At 45.3% G+C, this 20,225-nt stretch overlaps 1 protein-coding gene across 1 annotated transcript in view; it reads left to right on the top strand.

Moving 5' to 3' along the window:
* Positions 1-20,225, top strand: part of FAM13C (family with sequence similarity 13 member C) — a 382,048-nt gene that overhangs the window by 9,693 nt on the left and 352,130 nt on the right. The window contains exons 3-5 of the mRNA XM_088450454.1: positions 5,505-5,714; positions 9,894-10,077; positions 15,429-15,549. Coding sequence (XP_088306580.1) covers positions 5,505-5,714; positions 9,894-10,077; positions 15,429-15,549 — 515 coding nt within the window. The remainder of the gene's footprint in view (positions 1-5,504; positions 5,715-9,893; positions 10,078-15,428; positions 15,550-20,225) is intronic.

Here is a 20,225-nt window from a genome sequence, read left to right as displayed (position 1 = left end):
TGGAGTGGGGTAGGTTCACATGCCATGGATTGAGTCTTGTGGTCCACCTTAACACATCATTGATCGGTAAAGGCTCTGTTGCATTGCTTGATGACCCTTTGCGGCCCTTCATGTGCCCCCACAACAATGGAATATTCCAGCAGGATAATGTACTGTGTCATCAGTCAAAAGTTATCCGGAATTGGTTCAAGGAGCATTCTGGGGAGTTCCAACTAATGGTGTCGCTACCACATTCACCTGACATGAACCCAATCAAGTATTTATGGGACATGGTGGAAAGGTCCATTTACACCCAAGATCCTGCACCTAAAAATATCAGGGAGCTGTGGGAAACTATATAGACTGCATAAGTCAACATCTCCCCAGACGTCTTCCATCCACTTGTGGAATCGATGCCACGTCGAGTTGCTGCACTTCACTAGGCAACTATCTCAAGACTTTTGGCCTTCATTTCTAATATATTTCAGATGTAAATCAAATAACTGCTACTATTATTTTTTAAGGGTGCTTTTCTGGGTAAATAAGAAAAACAGTTATACATTCAACCTTATAACTAGGTAAATTGTTCTCCTTAATAACTGTTTTGCAGTCACATAATAGGTATGAGTAGAGATAACCATGAAGAATTGCATTCACAAAATAATATAATATAAATTATGAATTTTATTTATTCACATAAAGTTAACAAAACAAAAGCAAAATATAAAAATCTGTATATGTGTGTGTGTTATTTTAAATTTCACGGAATGTCTAATAAACATCATTATACTGTATATTTCTCATACGGTTCCATTCAATATTGAAATATCTAAAGGACACAAACCATGGTGATTGCCTACTCCTGTTTCCTAAATCTGAATACGTATTCCATTTTAAAAATCAAATAGTTTTACATTCAGCTCCATAAGGGAAAAAATATTATTAAAATATTGCATTCCTGGCTTTCATCCTAATAACATAAGAAAAATATATACTCTTCCACCTAAATAACATCTATCTAAATGTTTGTGCATATATAAGCACAAAGAAAGGTTTAGCACAGTTATTATAACAACTGAGAGCTCCTAACTGTCATAAATGCCCTATCGTCTGATATGCGACTGCCCCCTACCAGTGCAAGGTAAATAACTTAGACATTATCATGTATGGTGGTGAAGAAAGAACGTCCCCAGTATGCAAGATCACCATTTGTACTAACTTCACATAGGCCTAGGTGGGCGGCCAACTGCCAACCCACCACCATCACTCAAGGTATCCACCTCCCACAAATGACACAACAAAATGGCCCACCTCGACTGGTGGTGCCGCTGACCCTAGTAGAGTAGAATCAGCTTAACCCATGTATTGGTGGGAAGAGCACCTCAAGATCTAAAAGCAAATAGCGACTGCTGTCATTCTTTTCCACCTCGTATAGAGCCGACACCAACTGACAAGCAACCCACCCACCAGGGTGGGTTGAAAATCACACAGTCGAAAACATTGAACCCAGAATGTCCACTACACTAGAAATAGTCTAAACCACATCTATAGGCTGCCCTCCCCTAAGCTCCACCTACCAAACACCTCACAAACAACTGTAACACTTGCATAGCCAGAGGCAGCCACACACAGACTTGGGAATTAATTTCCTACATGCACATGAAAGGCATTCCGTCCCTGATTCACAGGCTGTGTTTGAGAAATGACAGTTAGGAGCTGATTGGTTGGTACTTTATCTCCATCCGCTTTCTTGCTCTCCAAGCTTTAATAAATCTCTCCCTGTCAGTCTTGTATGAATAGAGTGAAGCCCCACAAACAAAGCACTAAGGGGCCTATGTATAATCACGTGCAGTGCTGGTGTACATCATACGTATGAAGTGAATGTTGAAGGACTGAGATACCCACGTCCATAGAGGCTGAAATACCAATTGGTACTTCTTTAGGCGCACCATCGGTTGCACAATTGAAACTTGCACCAGCTCTATGGCAGGTGCAGTTTCTCTGTCTGAGTATGGCCTCCTATGTGAGCAGTGGAGCGTCTGTGTATGCAAGCACTTTCACCGACATGTCTGCAGCTCTCCCATAACACAGACCATCTCCATGCGTGCGCTATGCCACCTTCTTGTCAATGCCCAGGAATGCCCACAACTCATTTTCAATACACTGTACCTTTGTGTGCCTGAACTTACAACTGCAACAGTCTGTATGGACACAGTCAGGACACATGCGTGGTGCACCATAGAGGCATGCGCAGTAACAAGCCCCTGCCTAGTTTTTAATGTATAGTATTAATTATGAATGTTGATGGATGGGGAGGGGGGCACTCTAAAATGTATTACACAGGGTGCTTGTAGACCTGGTGCAGGCCTTGGCTCATCTCATAGTTGCCTGTCTGCATTCCTTCTTTAAATGGGAAAATGTATAATCGTTTTGTCCGTATTTCACCTAGTACACAAATTGCAGGAACCAGACAGCATCACACCTTGCCATGTATTTTGGCAGAAAGAGGCAGAGCAATGAGATCACTTTACATAGATGGAACAGCTCCCTGTGTGGAGCAATAAAGCTGCATGATAGTCCAGATTCTCCATCATTTTAGGGTTTTATGACTCTAATAACAAAAACCTTTGAAAACTATAGACACTTTTCTTCTGCTGTTCATGTTCAGCCTGGCAAGTCCTTTACACGTTTACAAGGTGGAAAGAGTAATCACAGCAATTAATCTTATGCATACTTGCTGACATTCTGGCTGCCCCCTCTGAGAGAAGGCAGTCAGGTAGGCACATCAGGGGGGATTGAGGGGGCATGGCGCGGCATCAGGGGCATATTTATAATGGGTGCACCGCACACCTCGCACCCATATTATACTTACCTTTCCAGAGTCCCACGTCAGTGCTGGTGTCAGCGCTGTAAAAATGCCTGAAAAGTGGCCGCCGTGCCCATTTTCTCGGTGATCTGCGCATGCACTATAGATTCTAGGCATACTCTAGTGCCCAGTGTGCAAGTTCATCCCAGATGCCCGGAGGCAAGTTTTAATTTGGTGCCCCCCCCCTTTTCCCCGTTACAGCTGCTGACACTGTAATGTAGCAATTTGAATGCAGACAGGCTATAGATAGATGAAGGCAGCAGCTAATGGTCTGACATGGAGCTCTCCACTGTATGGTGGCTTCTCAGGTGCCAGGAAGTAGTGCCATGTATTGGGCAGCTGTGATGGTACACTCTGGGTACATAGTTACAGCCCTAAGTAGGGTGAATATGTTGTGGACAATGAAGGAGGTACCCCTTCAGAGCTGGAGCCCGGCAGCAGGTGCCTCCATTGTCTCCCATAGTTCTGCCCCTGCACAGGCTCCCTCCGCTCTTGAAACACCCCTCCATGGCATAGGTGGGTGTTGTGTAGTGTGTGCTGGCATGATCGTGTCATTGTGGCCACACCTCCCACTGTACAATGCTGATATTAATGGCATTGTAAAGCAGGGGGCGTGGCTACAATGATGTGATTCACCATGAATGTCGTCATCGGCTGCCCGGCCAGTCCACTTTACTCAGAGAAGTGAGCGGTGCTGGGCGGACGTGGGAGTGGACTGCGGGATACTTGTATGCCTTTCCAGGTGGCTGGGAGCAGCACCAGAGTATTGGGAGCTTCCTGGCCATTCCGGGAGGGTAGACAAGTATGATGTTCTGTTTGCAGTGTACAGTGTGGGAGGGGGTTTTTCTTTCGTCAGGGATTTACAAGCTGGATTACTTTCCACTGACCTACATGCAATTAAGAACATGATAGTACTGTATAGAATTTCACTACTGTGGTATTCAACAGCCAGAGACACTGGCTTATCAGGTGGTGACAGGTGGAAAGGAAGTAAATGAAACATCAAAGTGATGTAAACACAAGCAGCTGCAGGGAAATGTTTGACAATTCTAAGTGTTAAACATGTAGAAATAATGATGCAACTGATCAGGGCCTGAAGCCAGGGGCTTATCTATAATGGGTGCAGGGTGTACAGTGCACAGGGGCCTCTTGGTCCAGGGGGGCTCACACCACACACTCTACACCCATTTATTAAATACTTACCTCTCCGAGTCCCGCGTCAGCGATACCATCGTTCTATAAATTGCCTGAAAAATGGGCGCTGCGGACATTTTCCCGGCGTTTTGCACAGACGCAGTATGGAAATCACTGGGAAAATGGCTACTGCACCATTTCCCCGGTGACCTGCGCATGCACAGTAGACTCTGGCATAGCACTAGAGTCTACTCTAGTGCCCAGAGTCTGCTGTGCTCGGTGCGCTGCTGGTCGCTTGGCAAAGAAGAGGGGGTCCCAGACGGAGATTGCACACGGCCCCCTCCTCTCTTAATACGCCCCTGCCTGATGCAGTTAAGTTTGTTTTATGGAGCAGTATTCACTACCAGAAAAGGGATACTGTGTTGCAGAATGTGAATTAGACGAACTTCAAAGTGGCATAATGTGAAATGGTTGCACTACCATGGAGCTTAATTAATCTAGAATACCACTGTGCAGGGGCAAATGCAAGATTTGAAAGGGGGGAGGTTCTATGAGAGTGGTCTGTGAGAGGGAGCAGGGCCAAAATTATGTGATTCCTATAGCACGGCCTGTGGCCAGTGTACCAAAGAAAATCAGACCATCAGGAGGGGTTTCTGGGTACTCAGAACACCATCCCCCGCTGCACCCTTGCTGAGTGAACAGTGCAATAATTGATTTCATATGATCCATACAGTGTGTTGTGGAAGCTACTAATCTGTCATTTAAGTATAGGAATTGTAAGAGGGGTGCTGTGCGGCGCCTGCTGCTGTGCAGGTGTATCCTTGAGGCTTACCTGGCATCGCACCCTCACCTTCCAGCCGTATGTTGATCAGACGATCCTGGAATTCCAAACTGGACAGGGACACGATGACCTAGGAGGACAGAGATGGCGTGAGAACCGTCCTTCCTCAATGCCGACCGCTACGCCCTAACGAACCGAGGAGTAGACAAATAGAATCGGGTTTTAAGTGAGAATCATCATTGGCACTTTTGCCTCAGATCCCGAGTTTCACCTATAGGTACTCGCGCACCAGGTGAAGACTCGACCTTGCACCGAAGTGCAAGGTCCACTGTCCGCCCAGAAGGAAAATCTAATACAAGATGCCACGAGTGGGTAGGGCTATGACGTGGCAAGCCGCGATTGGCTCGTCGCGTCTGCTTCCTATTGGCTGCTGGACCAGAGCCAAACACCCGCCGCTCCTTCAAGGATACCGGGCGCTGATTTGACTATTCTGCACTGACCAGTCCCAACGAGGGTGCAACAGTCAGTCTGTGAGCGTAGATTCTGTGACAGCTCTAGTCTCTGATTTACATTGGATAAAGACAGAACATATTAGGTGTTCATTCTTAAGAACAATGTGTATGTATAGTGCAGTATGTTCTAGTACTTAGTTATCCAGATAAAAATATAGTAAAGCAAGCCTACACATTACATTACTGACTTACTGGCAGCAGCTCAATAACCAAATCAACTGCTTTCTTGCAGGTCTGGCACATAAAGGCCTATTTAGAATTACTGGTTCACAGAAGAAAGTAATGGCTTTGAAAGCAAAGTACGATGAGGGGGAGAAGGTGGATCTAAGCCAAGATGGTGATATAGATAGCGCGGCCAGTCTTCTTAAACTGTTCCTAAAGGAGCTCCCAGAGGGTGTAATCCCAGAAACTGTACAACCTTCCTTCATCTCTGTCTATAAAGGTAAGAACAAAATCAGAAATGAACAGATATGGTTTACAGTGTAATTACATAAGCATATAATTATAAATACAGCACTACCAGGAGCTCCAATACTGGGTACACACTGGCCGATATATTGGCAGATCAATTGAATTCTGTACAATTCTGCAGTGCTAGAGCCATCAGTCCAAGGGGCGTATTGGGCCACCGGGTAAGTTCCCGCTGGGCCGGTCCCATTAACCCCTCTGCTGGGCTGGCTTACCCTGCCTTTCATGCCGGAACCCCCTGCCTACTGACCCGGGCTGATTCAAGCACTGACCAGCCGGTTGCATCACTTCCAGGATTTGCGTTCCACACTGTGGACCGCAAACCGGAGTTGTCATCGGCTCCCGGCTAGCAGGCACTTTCGGGTGCCGTTAGCCAGGAGCAGTGGCATAGCATAGTCGCTGCTGCTTACTTTCATTATTACTAGCCAGTGTGCGAGGGGAGGCGGAGTGTTCTACACTAAGCACCATCCCCCCTGCCCATCTCAGATCCTGGTCAACAGTTCTCAGAACAGAGCCTGGCCTATAGTGATGTGAGAGGTGCCTACTCATAACCTGGTGTGCAGTGAGGGGGCCCATTCAGAGCCTGGTCCATAGTGGGGTGCCCATCCAGAACCTGGTCCACAGTAAAAGGGACTCACTCAGAGCCTGGTCTGCAGAGAGAGGGGCCCATTCAAAGCCTGGTCCACAGTGGGAGGGGCCTATTCAGAGCCTGGTGTGCAGTGAGAGGTGCCCACTCAGAGCCTGATCCATACTGGGGGGCATTGAGAGCCTGGTCCACAGTGAAATGGACCCACTCAGAGCCTGGTGTGCACTGAAAGGGGCCCACTCAGAGCCTGATTCATAGTGACCGGGGGGAAAACAGAGAGCCTGGTCCTCAGTGGGAAGGGCCCATTCAGAGTCTGGTCGACATAGAAAGGGAACCAGTTAGACCTTGGTCTGTAGTTACAGGATCCGACTCTGAGTGCTGCGGTTATAAGTGCTGTGGTTCAATGGACCCTAAGCTTGCAGAAGACAAAATCTTGGGCTGGCAGATGGGAAGTGGTTAGCCACCTGTATGTTTATAGCACTAGATTATTCACCACCCCCACCGCGCGTGCAGATAAGGGCAATTATTAGGGTCATTGGTACAGGATAAACATGACAAACCTACTGACCCTGGGACATACACTTCCCGCTCTACCACCCCCTCGGCCCCAGGGACATATGCTGCCCACCCTCCCCCCCTGTCACAGGGACATACATTGCCCACCCTACTCTTGCTCACTCCCCCCCAACCCCAGTGACATAAATTAACATATTAACCACCCTGCCCCCTGGCCCCCGAGACATACAGTTCACCCCTCGGCCCATGGACATACACTAACCACATTGACCCTGTCTCTGGAACATATACTACCCACCCTACCCCCACCCCAAGGGACATACACTATCTGCCCCCCCAGCCACCTGAATCGGACCTGCAAGGCAGTTAGGTACAGACGATTTTTCCTGCAGCACCTGTGTTTGTAGTGTTACCAGCCTGGGCACCTCAGTGATCAAAATAAACTACAGCTCTTGGTGGCTCTTGTGCCGGGAAACAGCCAAATACACAGCGCTCTTGGGGTGAAGCCAAGCATGTCAGCTGCCAGCCAGACAAGTCAGTCTTCTGTGAGGGACTGGGGCAAGTATGCATGTTTTATTTTTCTCCTGTGGGGGCCAATATGTTTTAGTTTTAGTAATCAGATGCAGATGTACAGTAGTATGGGTGTGTTGCTGAAAGTGGTTGCATACAGAGACACTGAGTTGCTCATATTGAAGGCCATACTCAGACGTATGATCTGCACCTAGCATAGGGCTGGTAAAAGTTTAAATTGTGAGACTGATGGTGGTGTCTAAAGACGTACAAAGCATAATAGCAGCGTCTGTAGACACTAAAAGTGAGCATCTTAGTCCTTGCATATTTGAAAGCACAGATGTACATCAGGGAAGAACATTGTAGCAGCATTAGCATAAACTTTCAGACGCAACTGCAGCTAAAAAAATGCAAGGAAGGCCTCAACTGCGTCCATCTCAGAATCAGGCCCTATGAGAAGGGATCACGCCACCCTTGACAGACCCCACTCTCTCAACAGTCCCCATACCTTTTAGGGCTGCACCCATAAATTTTCCGGGCTGGTTCCATTCCAATCTGCCCCGGTCCGTGCATATACCTGACAGCCGGGGAGGTTCCTCTGCCTGCCTCCCAGCTGTCAGGCACAGTAAGTTTCTCTGGCCAATTTTTGTGAGGAGGGGGAGGAAGGGGGTGGGGTTCTGCATATGTAATATATAGATCACCTTGCTGCTTGTGTTTCTTTTTTGCAGTGAATGCCACCTAATGTGGGTATATACATAAACTTGCAATCTGCCTGGCAGGTCCACACACACTTGGACTGCTAAACTCCACCCAACCACCCCCACTCACACACTTGGACTGCCAGGATCCCTCCACCCACACTTGGACTGCAGACTGCTACCCCCCACACACACTTGGACTGCAGACAGAGCCCTCTCCCCTCCCCTCCCCCCACACACACTTGGGATACAGATTGCTACCCTCCCCCACACACACACACTTGGACTGCAGGCATCCCCCCCACCCCATACATGTCTACTCTTCCGGGATGGCCGGGAGTCTCCCGAATATCGGGTGATGCTCCCGGCCCCCCAGAAAAGTAGGCAAATCTCCCGCCCGCTGTTAACCCCCTGCAACTCCCCACCCCCATTAGGGCTGCTCCCATAAATTTCCGGGGCTGCTTTTTCCTGCATTACCCCGTACCCCCCGTGCGCAGCGGGGCTGGCCAGTGACGCGATTCATGCTGAATCGTGGCCCCACCACCTGCTTTGCAATGCCCAATGCTCAGCATTTGGAAGAGGGGGCATGGCCACAATGATGCGGTCAAGCCCCCAATGCGTCATCATCGCTCTGCCATGCCCCACGCTGTATATAGACATTCAGCTCCCTCCCGGAAGGAGGGAGCTGAATGTAGGCAAGTATGCCCCCACCCACTATTAGCCTACAGACTGACACCCCCCACACACACACACAGTCATGCACACACTTGGTCTGCAGACAGAGCCCTCTCCCCTCACACACACACACACACACTTGGACTGCAGACAGCCCCCTCACACACAGTCATACACACACACTTGGACTGCAGATAGCCACCTCCCCCCCACACACTTAGACTGCAGAAAGCCACCCTTCTACAGACACTCTTGGACTGCAGACATTCCCACCACACACACACCAGTACTGAAGACTGCTGCCCTCCAGCCCCCCACACACACACTTGGAATGCAGACTGCTACCCTCCAGCCCCCTCACACACACACACACACGTGGACTACAGACTGCTGTGCCCTCCAGCCCCCCACACACACACTTGGAATGCAGATTGCTACCCTCCAGCCCCCTCACACACACACACGTGGACTACAGACTGCTGTGCCCTCCAGCCCCTCACACACACACTTGGAATGCAGACTGCTACCCTCCAGCCCCCTCACACACACTTGGAATGCAGACTGCTACTCTTCCCCTCCCAACACACTCATACTTGGGCTGACAGCTACGTGTTTATGTGTGACTGTCAGTCTGCACATACGCATTACACTTTCACCTGCCAGGGGCACAGCAGATACCTCAATGCCTGCTAAAGGGGCTGCATCACTATTATCATGTGTAGATGGTGCAAGCGGTACAGTGATAAACAGCAATAAGCTAAGATTACCGCTGTTTGTTAAATACTGAAAGGAGACCATAATCCCTTTAGTAAGTGCTAAAGAGATTATGTTTCGTTGCTAAATAGGGCCCTATATTGTCTCCTTCTCTTTGAAATGTCCACCATTTTATTTTCCTCTTATAATGTTTTATTTATTTAAGTGTATGTATTGAAACTGACATCCCTATTTGAGTCATTGATTAGGACACTCATTCATTGTTCATCTGTGCCGGTTGGGCTGCGTGCAAGATCTCGCAATATCTATTTAAGGATGAGTCGTTGCTTATGGGCCAGTGCTCTGGACTTGCCCCCCTGGCTAAAAGTTGCCAGCCAGCCCCTGAATATATGTATATGTTTAGATGAGAGAATGTACAGTAATTTGTTGATAAATATGTATTTTGCTTTCACAGAGTGCAGATCACACGGGGATGAATGCACTGAGAAGCTGAAACATTTAATTGAAGATCTGAGCAGTATCCATTTTAATGTGCTCCACTATCTATGCACTTTCTTCATGATGGTGGCTTCCTACAGTGAGATAAACAGCATGACCCTAGAAAATCTCTCTCTTGTTCTTGGACCAAGCTTTTTCAGGTACCTATGTTCTTAATAAACACACTTAGGGGGCCTATTCATCAACCGATAAATGGCCCGGTAACCATGCGGAAACCGCATTTTTAAGTTACCGAGACCGGTAACCATGCGGAAACCGCATTTTTAAGTTATCGGGCCATTCATCATTAGGACCCCCCGGGTATTCAACAAACTCCGAAAACTGAAAGAGTTTGCTGCCGAGAACAAGCGCCATCTTCAGACGCCTCCTCACTCTCTCCTGGCGGCTTTGCGCGACCCGCGGTCACGCATGCATTGCCGGGACAACGGGGAGCAGGTAAGTAACGCAGCTACAAATGTAGCTGCGATACTTTCCACGGGGACAACTGCTTTTCGGAGCAGTTGTCCTCTCATCGGAGCAATGATGAATTGCTCCGGTGTGACGCTTCCCCTGCAGCGAGTTGGATACTAAAGTATCCCTCGCAGCGAGTTCTAAACTTCATCATCGGAGGCCATATGGCCTTCGATGATGAATAGGCTGCTTAGAGACAGAACTAGATATTCTTATTAGTGCCTTATCTATAGATTAATAGAAGGATAACTATGAGTGACATATTTCTATAATGCCGTTGGCTGAGCAACGCACATCATATACCAAATTAAAGGTATTGGTCCGTAGATTTGCAGAAAAATGTTGGCACTGTTATTGGTTGCTTTGTTTTAGAGTTATGTGGCAAAACGTCTACCTGCCATTTACAAAGCATCACCATTGTGCTCTGGAAAATGTGACAGTTGGTGAACTTTCCCTGTGCACCTACTGGATGACCTAGAACATGTGATCTGCTGGGTGATCTGGAAACTGTGTGCCTGATTCAGCAAGGAACGCACGCTAGTCTTAACAGCCGTATTTCAGACTGCTGTCACAATGGAAAGGTTTCATTGCCCAATGTGGTTGTTCCAAAATATTTAGCAGAACTCTTTATGACAAATCCTCAAATTACATAATCGTTATCTCCATAATATCCGCAGTAACTAATATCCATAATATTCTCCGTAACTAAGGCAATTACTGCCGTGATTCCCTAGTTATTATTATTTATTTCTAAAGCACCAAGAGATTTCTGCAGCAAGCAACCTACTGGATTACATTTGTATACAATGAATAATATAGACAGATGCACACAATAGACAAATTGATATAGGAGCCTGTTTAGAAAATAATATTTGCAGGATACAGGGCCGTAACTAGGGTAGTGCGACCAGTGCCATGGCACAGGGCACCGCAGGTCAGGGGGCGCTGTTTGGGCTGTCAATTTCTTGTCTATTATGATTCTCACTTGTAGCTTCCTCTTCTTTTATCCCCAGCATCTCCTGGCCTCCCCTATCTCTTCCCTGGGCCTTCCCCATGAAGCCATGGCCCTTTTTCAGGTGTAATACTGTATCTTATGTCCCTATTTGAAAATGGGGGGCCCCAATGCTCTTTCTGGCACAGGGCACCAAAAAGTCTTATTACGGCTATGACCAAATACACTCGTTTTTGGGGGATAAGCGCAAATGTTACGTAAGTATCCCCTGAATTTACTGTGGAGGGTAACAGCAGATATCTCCATATCTGGGGCGACCCCTCCATTTCCGATAACAGTTACAGCCCCCATAAAAACATATATATGAAGTCGTCAGATTTATCAAGCTCTGGAATGCAAAGCATCTGAGCATGGCGTTAGCCCATTGTAGCCGATGGATAGATACCCCCTTCAATGGCTGCCGCAGAGGTGTTGTCAGTAGACTGCGCATGCGCAGGTGTCCCAAAAGAGGAGTGAAGAGACAGCGGATGCAGTCATTTTACTCCGAACACAGGGAGGGACTCCTTTGGGAGCCCCTGGTCCTGCATGTACCTTTTAATATATTCAGGTTGCATATAATTTCGTATTGCTGCTAATAGCGATGATAAGAAATTACAATAAAAAATGCATAATTACACAACAAGACAGAGAGAGGAGAGAGGGCCCTGCTCACAAGAGCTTACATTCTAAAAATATATAGTAAGGTCTCTCATTGTAGCTATTTATGTTTTGCAGGGGTAATTGGGACAAACTAAATGAACTCCCCAGTGACGCACACACAAAAATGTACATAATCATGCCAAATACCCCAGAGCCATACCCAATGCTTCCGAAGAGCCTTCCCCATAGTCCTCCTCTCTGCTAAAAACACCTTTATTTTGTCAAGAGCTTACAAATATGGGTATAAATCTGTTTACAACTACTCTATTAGTTAAATACTGATAAGAAAGGTATAACAACTTTAGGCGGCCTGACCACCACCTAATCCCTGACACATTCATAAAATCACAGAACAAAACATGGCTTTCAGCAGCCATTTTTGCTCTCCCATTACAGGGGTGCAGAGAGCAGAGGAAAGTGGGTACAGACTACAGACACCACGGCCTTAGTCGGGAGTGCGGAAGTGGTGTACCCAGGCTCCTGCAATGCTGTGATCAAGGTGCACACACCATAGTAATGGGTTCTGTACAAGGCAAATAGGGTCATTAGTTCAATGGCAATAATTTCCATGTAATAAATATATATTTACAACATATATTAAACAGATACTCCATGAGTCTTATGTATCATACTAAAAAATCTGCCAAATCCTCTGAAAATGGCTGTTTTTAGAAGATTGAAGTATTTTAAGTATAGTAGCCATTTACCGAGGGGGTACTGTGTGTGGTCCCCCTCTTAATACATAGCTGTCCTATGGGGAATGCGAAAAAGCTCCACTGAGCTACTTAGCTAACACTATGTTTAGAGCACGTTAGTCCATTGCAGCTTACTGTATGGGCTACACTGTGGCAATTTATTTTACCTCACTGGTAAATATCACTTGCACATACGCGGCCAAATTGCTGCACATGAACAGTAGCTCAGCTGTGTCTGAACCCGTAAGTGATCATGTAAACTATTATGGTTAAATCTTATTTAACGTGTAAAAGGATGATATTTTCTGAACATGCAAAGTGTTCTGGCATATAAAGGTATAACTTGTGAGGGCACTGTATAAAAAATATGATATTGATATATTGATGTTGGAATGTGACAAGTGCATAAGTGGTAAAATGGGATCACCACAGGAGTGAGAAAACCCTCAGTGAAGCTGTTAAAAGATCAAATAGGAATCTGCTTTATTGCTTATTGCTGTGGACCAATTGTAAATATCACTGTACTAATGTGCAGGGCCGCAACTAGGGTGGTGCGATCTGTGCCATGGCACAGGGCACCGCAGGGCAGGGGGCACTGTTTGGTCCTGTCAATTTTCTATTTATTATCATTCTCACATGTAGCTTCCTCTTCTTTTATCCCCAGCATCTCCTGGCCACCCCTATCTTTTCCCTGGCCCTTCCCCATGGTCCTTTTTCAGGTATCCTATCTTATGTCTCTATCTTAAAAATGGGTGTGGGGGGGGGGGGGGGGGGGCGCCAATGCTCTTTTTGGCACAGGGCACCAAAAAGTCTAGCTACGGCTCTGCTAATGTGAATAGATCACAGCAGTAATAATAATAATATAAGTGGGAGGGAGTCTGGCACATGCAGCCAATTAGAATCAGCTGATGATTGTTATCCTCAGTTTGCATATTGCACCGGGAGTTGAGTGTTCCGCCTTCTAACAGGCGTATTTGTGTCTTTCTTGTGGTCAGTGCAGGACATATTTTCCGCACTTGCTATACTGCCCCCTTTTACCCCAGTTCAGCCAGTTCTAAGAAGAATGAGAATGTGTCACCATCGACATTGGAACTGATGAGTAAGAATTTTTGGCTTACATGCGCTGTTGAAAGAAATGCAATTTGCAGGCGGGAAAAAGGCACAAGATTGGTTGCTATGGGCAACATCTCCACTTCTAAAAACCTACACTTTAGTAAATATACTGTACCCCTCAGTCATAACCGCTACATACATAAAATCCACTTAGGATTGCAGAGGCAGAAAAACAGGCGAGAAAAACGTGTACTGTGGAAAACCAGAACCAGTTTTTCTCATAATATATAGCTTGTTTTACTCTCATTTGTGGGTTCTATTAAGAGTGAGGAACCATGGAGACTGTGGACCTCATTCAGAGTCGGTCATTGCAGCCGCACGGTCGTAAGGGAAAAGGGGCCGGATATGCAAATGATGCACTCGCAAGTTGCGTCCTTAAGATCGGATAGTTAGCTGGCCGACCAAGGAGAGGATACGGCCGTAAGACAAAAAATACGCCCTCTTCTCGTACGCATTACACGTCATCTCTGGGCATATAAGGATTAATCAAGACCATCGGTACTGGTCGTAGAGCTTAAGGTTGAACATACCCTCTCTTAAGCACTACGATCAGGTCAGTGTACAAACCACCCATGTCACGTGTGCCATGACACTACTTTGTTAATTATGCACTCCCATAAAACGCCGTTCGCATAATTAGGCACGCCTGCGTTCGGATCTCCACTCCCCCGTTTTCAAGCTCCTTCCCCTGTTACCACCCACAAACGCCTCAATCTGTCACTCAAACTACCGACCTGGCTGTGTTCAAGGAGAGAGAAATTTCTGATCGTAGCAGCTAGTTTGTGCACGCGCATTGCGAACTTTATGCATGCGCAGTTTAGCGAACATCGGTGGCGTACGACCGTGCGGCCGCAACGACCGACTCTGAATGAGGTCCTGTATTCTTTACATACTGATTTTTTTTATGTTCAGGGATTTGTGTACATTGGGCAAAGTATGCCTAGAAATGAAACTGTGCAGATGTGCAACTAGATTGGCACAATATATGTACAATTGAAATTATAGGAAAAGATCTGATCTGATCAAGGGGGGGCTTGCACAGAGCTGTCCCAAAAATCAATATGACTATGCACCCCTCCGATCAGCAAGGAGTGGCTGCCTCTAATAATATGCCCTCTCCACCAGACCACCACCCTTTTATTTTATATAAACAATCTCACTTTCCAACAAATCTAACCAAAACTAGACACATCGGTGCACTTGGTGTGCCAGGGAGGATGGGTGATACAAGGCACATGGCCCGGGCCTGTCTTGGGACCATGGCCCACCAGGGACGGGCAACCACGCTGCTTTTAAGGTATACATGGCAAGTAAACCCCATAGTTCACCAAACTCTGGATGGTGCAGATGTCTGCTCTTCCATAAACACTGCCGTCTGACTCTGCAAACCTATTCACTGGGGCAAACATCTACAGTACGTGCATCATGGCCATTGAAGCACCATGAAAAAGGATTTTGCCTTGTGCCTCGTCTATTTTGCACTTCACGAATAAGCAGCCAGTCACTATCACTAGAGTATGATTAACACACAATAAAAAAAATTGGACTCACAACACATCATTTTCTCTCTTTTAATGCAAAGGGTCCCATTCAATGGTAACGTACAAGAGGAGCAGGCTGTGTGCAATGCGCTTTTACTGCATATAATGAAGAATGTTCACAAATTAACCGCAGATCGATTGCAGCGAGAAAACTTCCAGCAGGTACACGATGATTCCCTTTCCTAATGATTCCTAGTGTTACAAGAAAGCTGAAATGTGTCTGTGTGAGACATGTCTATGTTTATATTATGCTTTTGTACAAATTACTGATACAATGAAGAATGAGTTATTTGATTTTTTTTTACCTGTATTCAGTTACAAGATTTCACACTTTGCTATTTTATTGTTTTAGTCCTGCATTATCAAATTGTTGTATGTTTTGAATGTCATAAATTAGTTTCTGATCAAAAACATATTAAACGGAATTTTTGTATATCATGTACGTAAATTAAGTCATCTTCCAATGGCAAAATTTACTAAAGGTCAATTTTAAAGCGATCTAAAACCAACCAACATCGACGTTGAGTTTATGTGTCCAAAACGGGTTGGGTACAGGATCCAGGCGTTCGGGATCCAGTCGGTTAGAACCCCAATGCCGGCATCCTGACCAGGTTAAAATGCCAACGCCCCCAGGTAACTAAGCCTAACCTAATCCCTAACCCTACCCATAACCCTCCCTCCCTCCAGTGCCTAAATCTAACCCTCCCTCGCCACAGCCTAAACTTAACCTCCCCACCCCATGCAGCCTAACCCTCCCCCTAGTGCCTTACCATAACCCCATACCCTAACTCTTCCCCTAACCCCAGTACTTATCTTCAGGATTGCGGCGGTTGGGATGCTGGCGCCGGTATTCTGACAAGTGTCGGGATTCCGGCATCGGCATTCTGACCACCGGAATCCCAACGGGTTTGCATTCTAACCGCATTCCATCCAAAACGTGTTCTGAGACACTTTGGTTCACCTCAAGCTTTGCATAGAGGTATGATTTACTGAGAATGTAGGTATTGTGACAAGAACCAGGATATCTAGATAGCACACTCATAAATGTATTGCTTTGCTAACACACACCACCTGCACAGTCATAAAATAGGTGTGGTACCTACTGATGTAAATGAACATTCTATTCCTAGGTGGTCTCAGCCCTATGTGTGTGCAGTCTATAGATCCCAGGACATTACGCATGCCTGCAAGACTATAGAAGGCTACCTTTAGTTCATCTCACTGTGACTCCCGGCTGGGAAAGCAGATGTAGCTCTTACAGAGGGTGATGAGGGCTTCCATAACCTTTATGAAGTGCCTGCTTAAGGTAACCTGCGATATTCCTAGCACTTTCCCAGAAGCTGAAGCTGAAAGGAGTCAGTAGCAAACAAATGCAGAGCAAACAGCAGCTTGTGCAGGCCTGATATGACATATGAATGTGCAGTGTCTGGCTCAAGCTGAGTCTTGACGAGGTCATACAGCAGCATTATGTTGGAGCGATTGAGTATGAACTCGCCAGCAGACAATGCACTGAGATTTAATCATGCATGGAAAAACCTAAGCCTGCTTAGGGTACCTCATTAAGCTGCTGTTGTTCCTCCGATTCAGTCTCCTGGGTCCTCTCAGTCAGGTGGTGATGTGCATACCGCAGGAAAGTGCAGTACAGATTATAGCCTTCTAAATCCATTTTCCTACAGCCACTGTGCACTCATGCTTGTGTCCCCTTTTTTATTGCCATCATAATGAAGTTTGGCCCAGTATAAGCTGGTATAGAAGTCAAACACACCTGTCAGTTAAAAATCTATTCTGTGGTCTATTTCGATGTCAAATTTTGGTCGATTTGCTGTCGATTTCCAGACTTTTAGTAAACTCCCAGTTTCAATAGTCGTCTATGTAAAAGTATTGATGGGCCAATGTTCTACCTTATTGTGAAGTCTATTTTTAGGTCGATTTCATGTCGATTTTGACTTTAGTAAATTTCTGATTTGGAAAATTTACCAAAAATCTCAATTGACCAAAATAGACCTTTAGTAATTTTAGCCCCAAGTCTTCATAACTGTCTATAATAAATATTATCATTAGTTTACTTATTTACGCTGCATTTCAGCCTGATTCATTACAGTAGGTCTCAGGTTAATCCTTAGCTCCAGATTGGCTGCTGTGACACTACTCGTCTAGTTAGAAGTCAGAAAGTTATGCTTACCGACTGTCCCTATTCAGGTAGGCCGGGGACTGCTTTCCTGAGAGCCATAAAGATAGTCCTGATTTGTTGGGAGGTGTTTTACGCTCACGATTGCTCTGTACTTCCTAGTGAAGTGGGCAGAATGGGGAGTGTTTTCTGGGGATCGGTGGTCCGCAAGTAGAGGGCGGAGCTTAATGTTGCGATTCTATAAGAAATGCTTCATTTGGCCACACCCCCTATTATAATGTAATATGCTGTATTCACTGCAATTTACAGCGAGGTGGCGGGGCTTAATTACGTGAAAAGTCTGGCCCCCATCATCGCCCACCTGCTTCGAGAAACAAAAAGTAGGTAAGTATGGCTTAGGAAGAAGGGAGTTGACAATATCTTAATTCTTCAGAGCTGCTAAACCATTAAAAAAAATTATTCACAGAATGTACTCACATATAAGCATTCAGGACTACAATTTGTGTGAACACTTACGGTAGTTTATGCACAATACATTTTACGTCAATAATATGCTGAGATTATAGTTTTTCTCCACTTGGTGTCAGAATTGTCTCTCATATGACTATTGATAAAGCTTTGTGTGAGCCATTTTCTGTGCTGTATAGGCAAACCAAGATTTATCATACTATTACAGCATAATGCAATTTCAAAAAATGGAATTTGTTCCATAAAAAAAATTATATATATATATATATATATATATATATATAGATAGATAGATAGATAGATAGATAGATAGATAGATAGAAAAAGTGTAAATTGACAGTTGAGCGACAAGTTTGCTAAATATATTAGGCGTATTCTGCAATGTGAATGATACAGTATATCTCCTGGAAATTAGGTATGTACCAAGTGGACATAAATTAATTACAATTATATAATGAGTTCATAACATTAGGAGAAGTACTCCTGACAAATAAATATTTATATCAATTCAAGAACCAAAAAAGTGCTAGTGTAAAATAAGTTAAGTATAAGAATAATGACAATTTATTAAAGCACAATAAAAGAATAGGTAATTAAAAATTAATAGAGTACCATAAGGGCTTACATAATTATTCAGACATATAAAAGACACTAAAAAGTTAAATATAAAAACGGCAGTGTAAGAACAAGTTGATGTTTTAGCAGCTTATCTGAATGTAAGAGAGAGGTAGTATTCCACAGTTCATGAGGCAGCAAACATACCCAACGTGTTTCGTCTTATGAAGCACTGGTAAAGTGGTCAATGGCAGGTACATTTGTCCTAGGTGTTTGGCCTATGTGTTCTAAAAAACCCCAGAAGTCTGTTTAGTAAGCAGACCAGAGTGTCGGCTTTTGGAAAAGCCGGTTTGGGTCCTGGGGATGTGAGGAGATGGAGGGCTGCATCCACAGGCCACTCAAGGTTTTGGGCCTTTCAGCCTGTTAAAAGGCTCATTAGGGCTTGCAGCTGGAAATGGCTAATATAAGCATGGTTTGTTTGTGGCTGAGTGTCTCACACCTGGGAGAGCAGGCAGACTAGCCTGTTCAGAGACACTTGGTGATAATCCTTGTAAGTACTGTGCATGTATTTTGTTGATGGTGAGGGCAATAGGCCCTACCATTATTGTAGAGAGGGAATTTGCTGTGTAGCTAGTGCCCAGCTGGGCTAGGACTTATGTTTATGTTTTGTTTATGTTTATAATCATTTGGCACAATAAAGACTGGCACCGACCAGTTTGTACGAGAACCCCAGACTTGTAGCCTATTTCTACGGCTGCTGTGTGTGTAAAGAGGGAGTCCATTATCGATACCTAATTTAAACCTCTATACGATCCTGCCTATTCCTTCTAAACCTCTAGATGATCCTGCCTATACCTTCTAAATCCTACCTATACCTTCTAGAATTGTTGCTATTGAGCGTAATGAGTCATATAGTAAATAAATGTGCTCAGACTTTGAATGTGTTTCCAAAGCACAAAAAGTTATTATTCAACATAAAAACAGATGGTTACACGCTGCGATCTACAGACAATTAGCGCAAATAAATCATACAGACCCAAGGTACAGTTGTTACATACGCACGCGCTTTGGGACCAGATACCGGCATCAGCAAGAAATGTCCGTCAACTGCATTAGCAAGAAGACTCCCGATTGGGGTCAGAGAGCGCACATATATACTCTTACAGGGATAGGCAATACAATAGGCAAGTTTGGCATGATTCCATTGGTTCTCCGTCACGATGCTTTTGTTACAGGACAGTTAACAGGTCAATTCAATGGACACAGGTCAGCCTCCGACAGCCTTTTGTTTCCTTTTTCCCACTGCATGCAAATTTAAGCTCCTAACATTACAGAGTGCATTTTAATGTTTTAAATCGCTATAGTCCATAGTTCTCAGATGCATGTTCCGATCTTCTCACCGATGGTACCGGAGATCTGTTGAGACAGAGTAGATCAGTACAACACCAAACACGGTCGGTTTATCATGTACTAAGCCTTAGCTGCAGAAAACAGTGATTTATTTACATGCTGGCATTGTGAGTGAATCGAATAATAATAATTCTTTTGCGCTACGGAACCATTGCTTTAAGTGTATGTATGCAAGGGAAAACAACGCTAAATAGCATTGTGTGTCTGGGAGTCTGTGGGATACTTAGCGAGCAGCGCTAAGCTGGAAAGGTATTTTTGAGTGTGTGGGACTAAGTCA

The sequence above is a fragment of the Taudactylus pleione genome, unplaced genomic scaffold (assembly GCF_031769625.1).
Source record: "Taudactylus pleione unplaced genomic scaffold, aTauple2 ptg000518l, whole genome shotgun sequence".
NCBI lineage: Eukaryota > Metazoa > Chordata > Amphibia > Anura > Myobatrachidae > Taudactylus > Taudactylus pleione.
The sequence above is the reverse complement of the archived record's forward strand: the minus strand, read 5'-3'. Positions and strand labels throughout refer to the sequence as shown.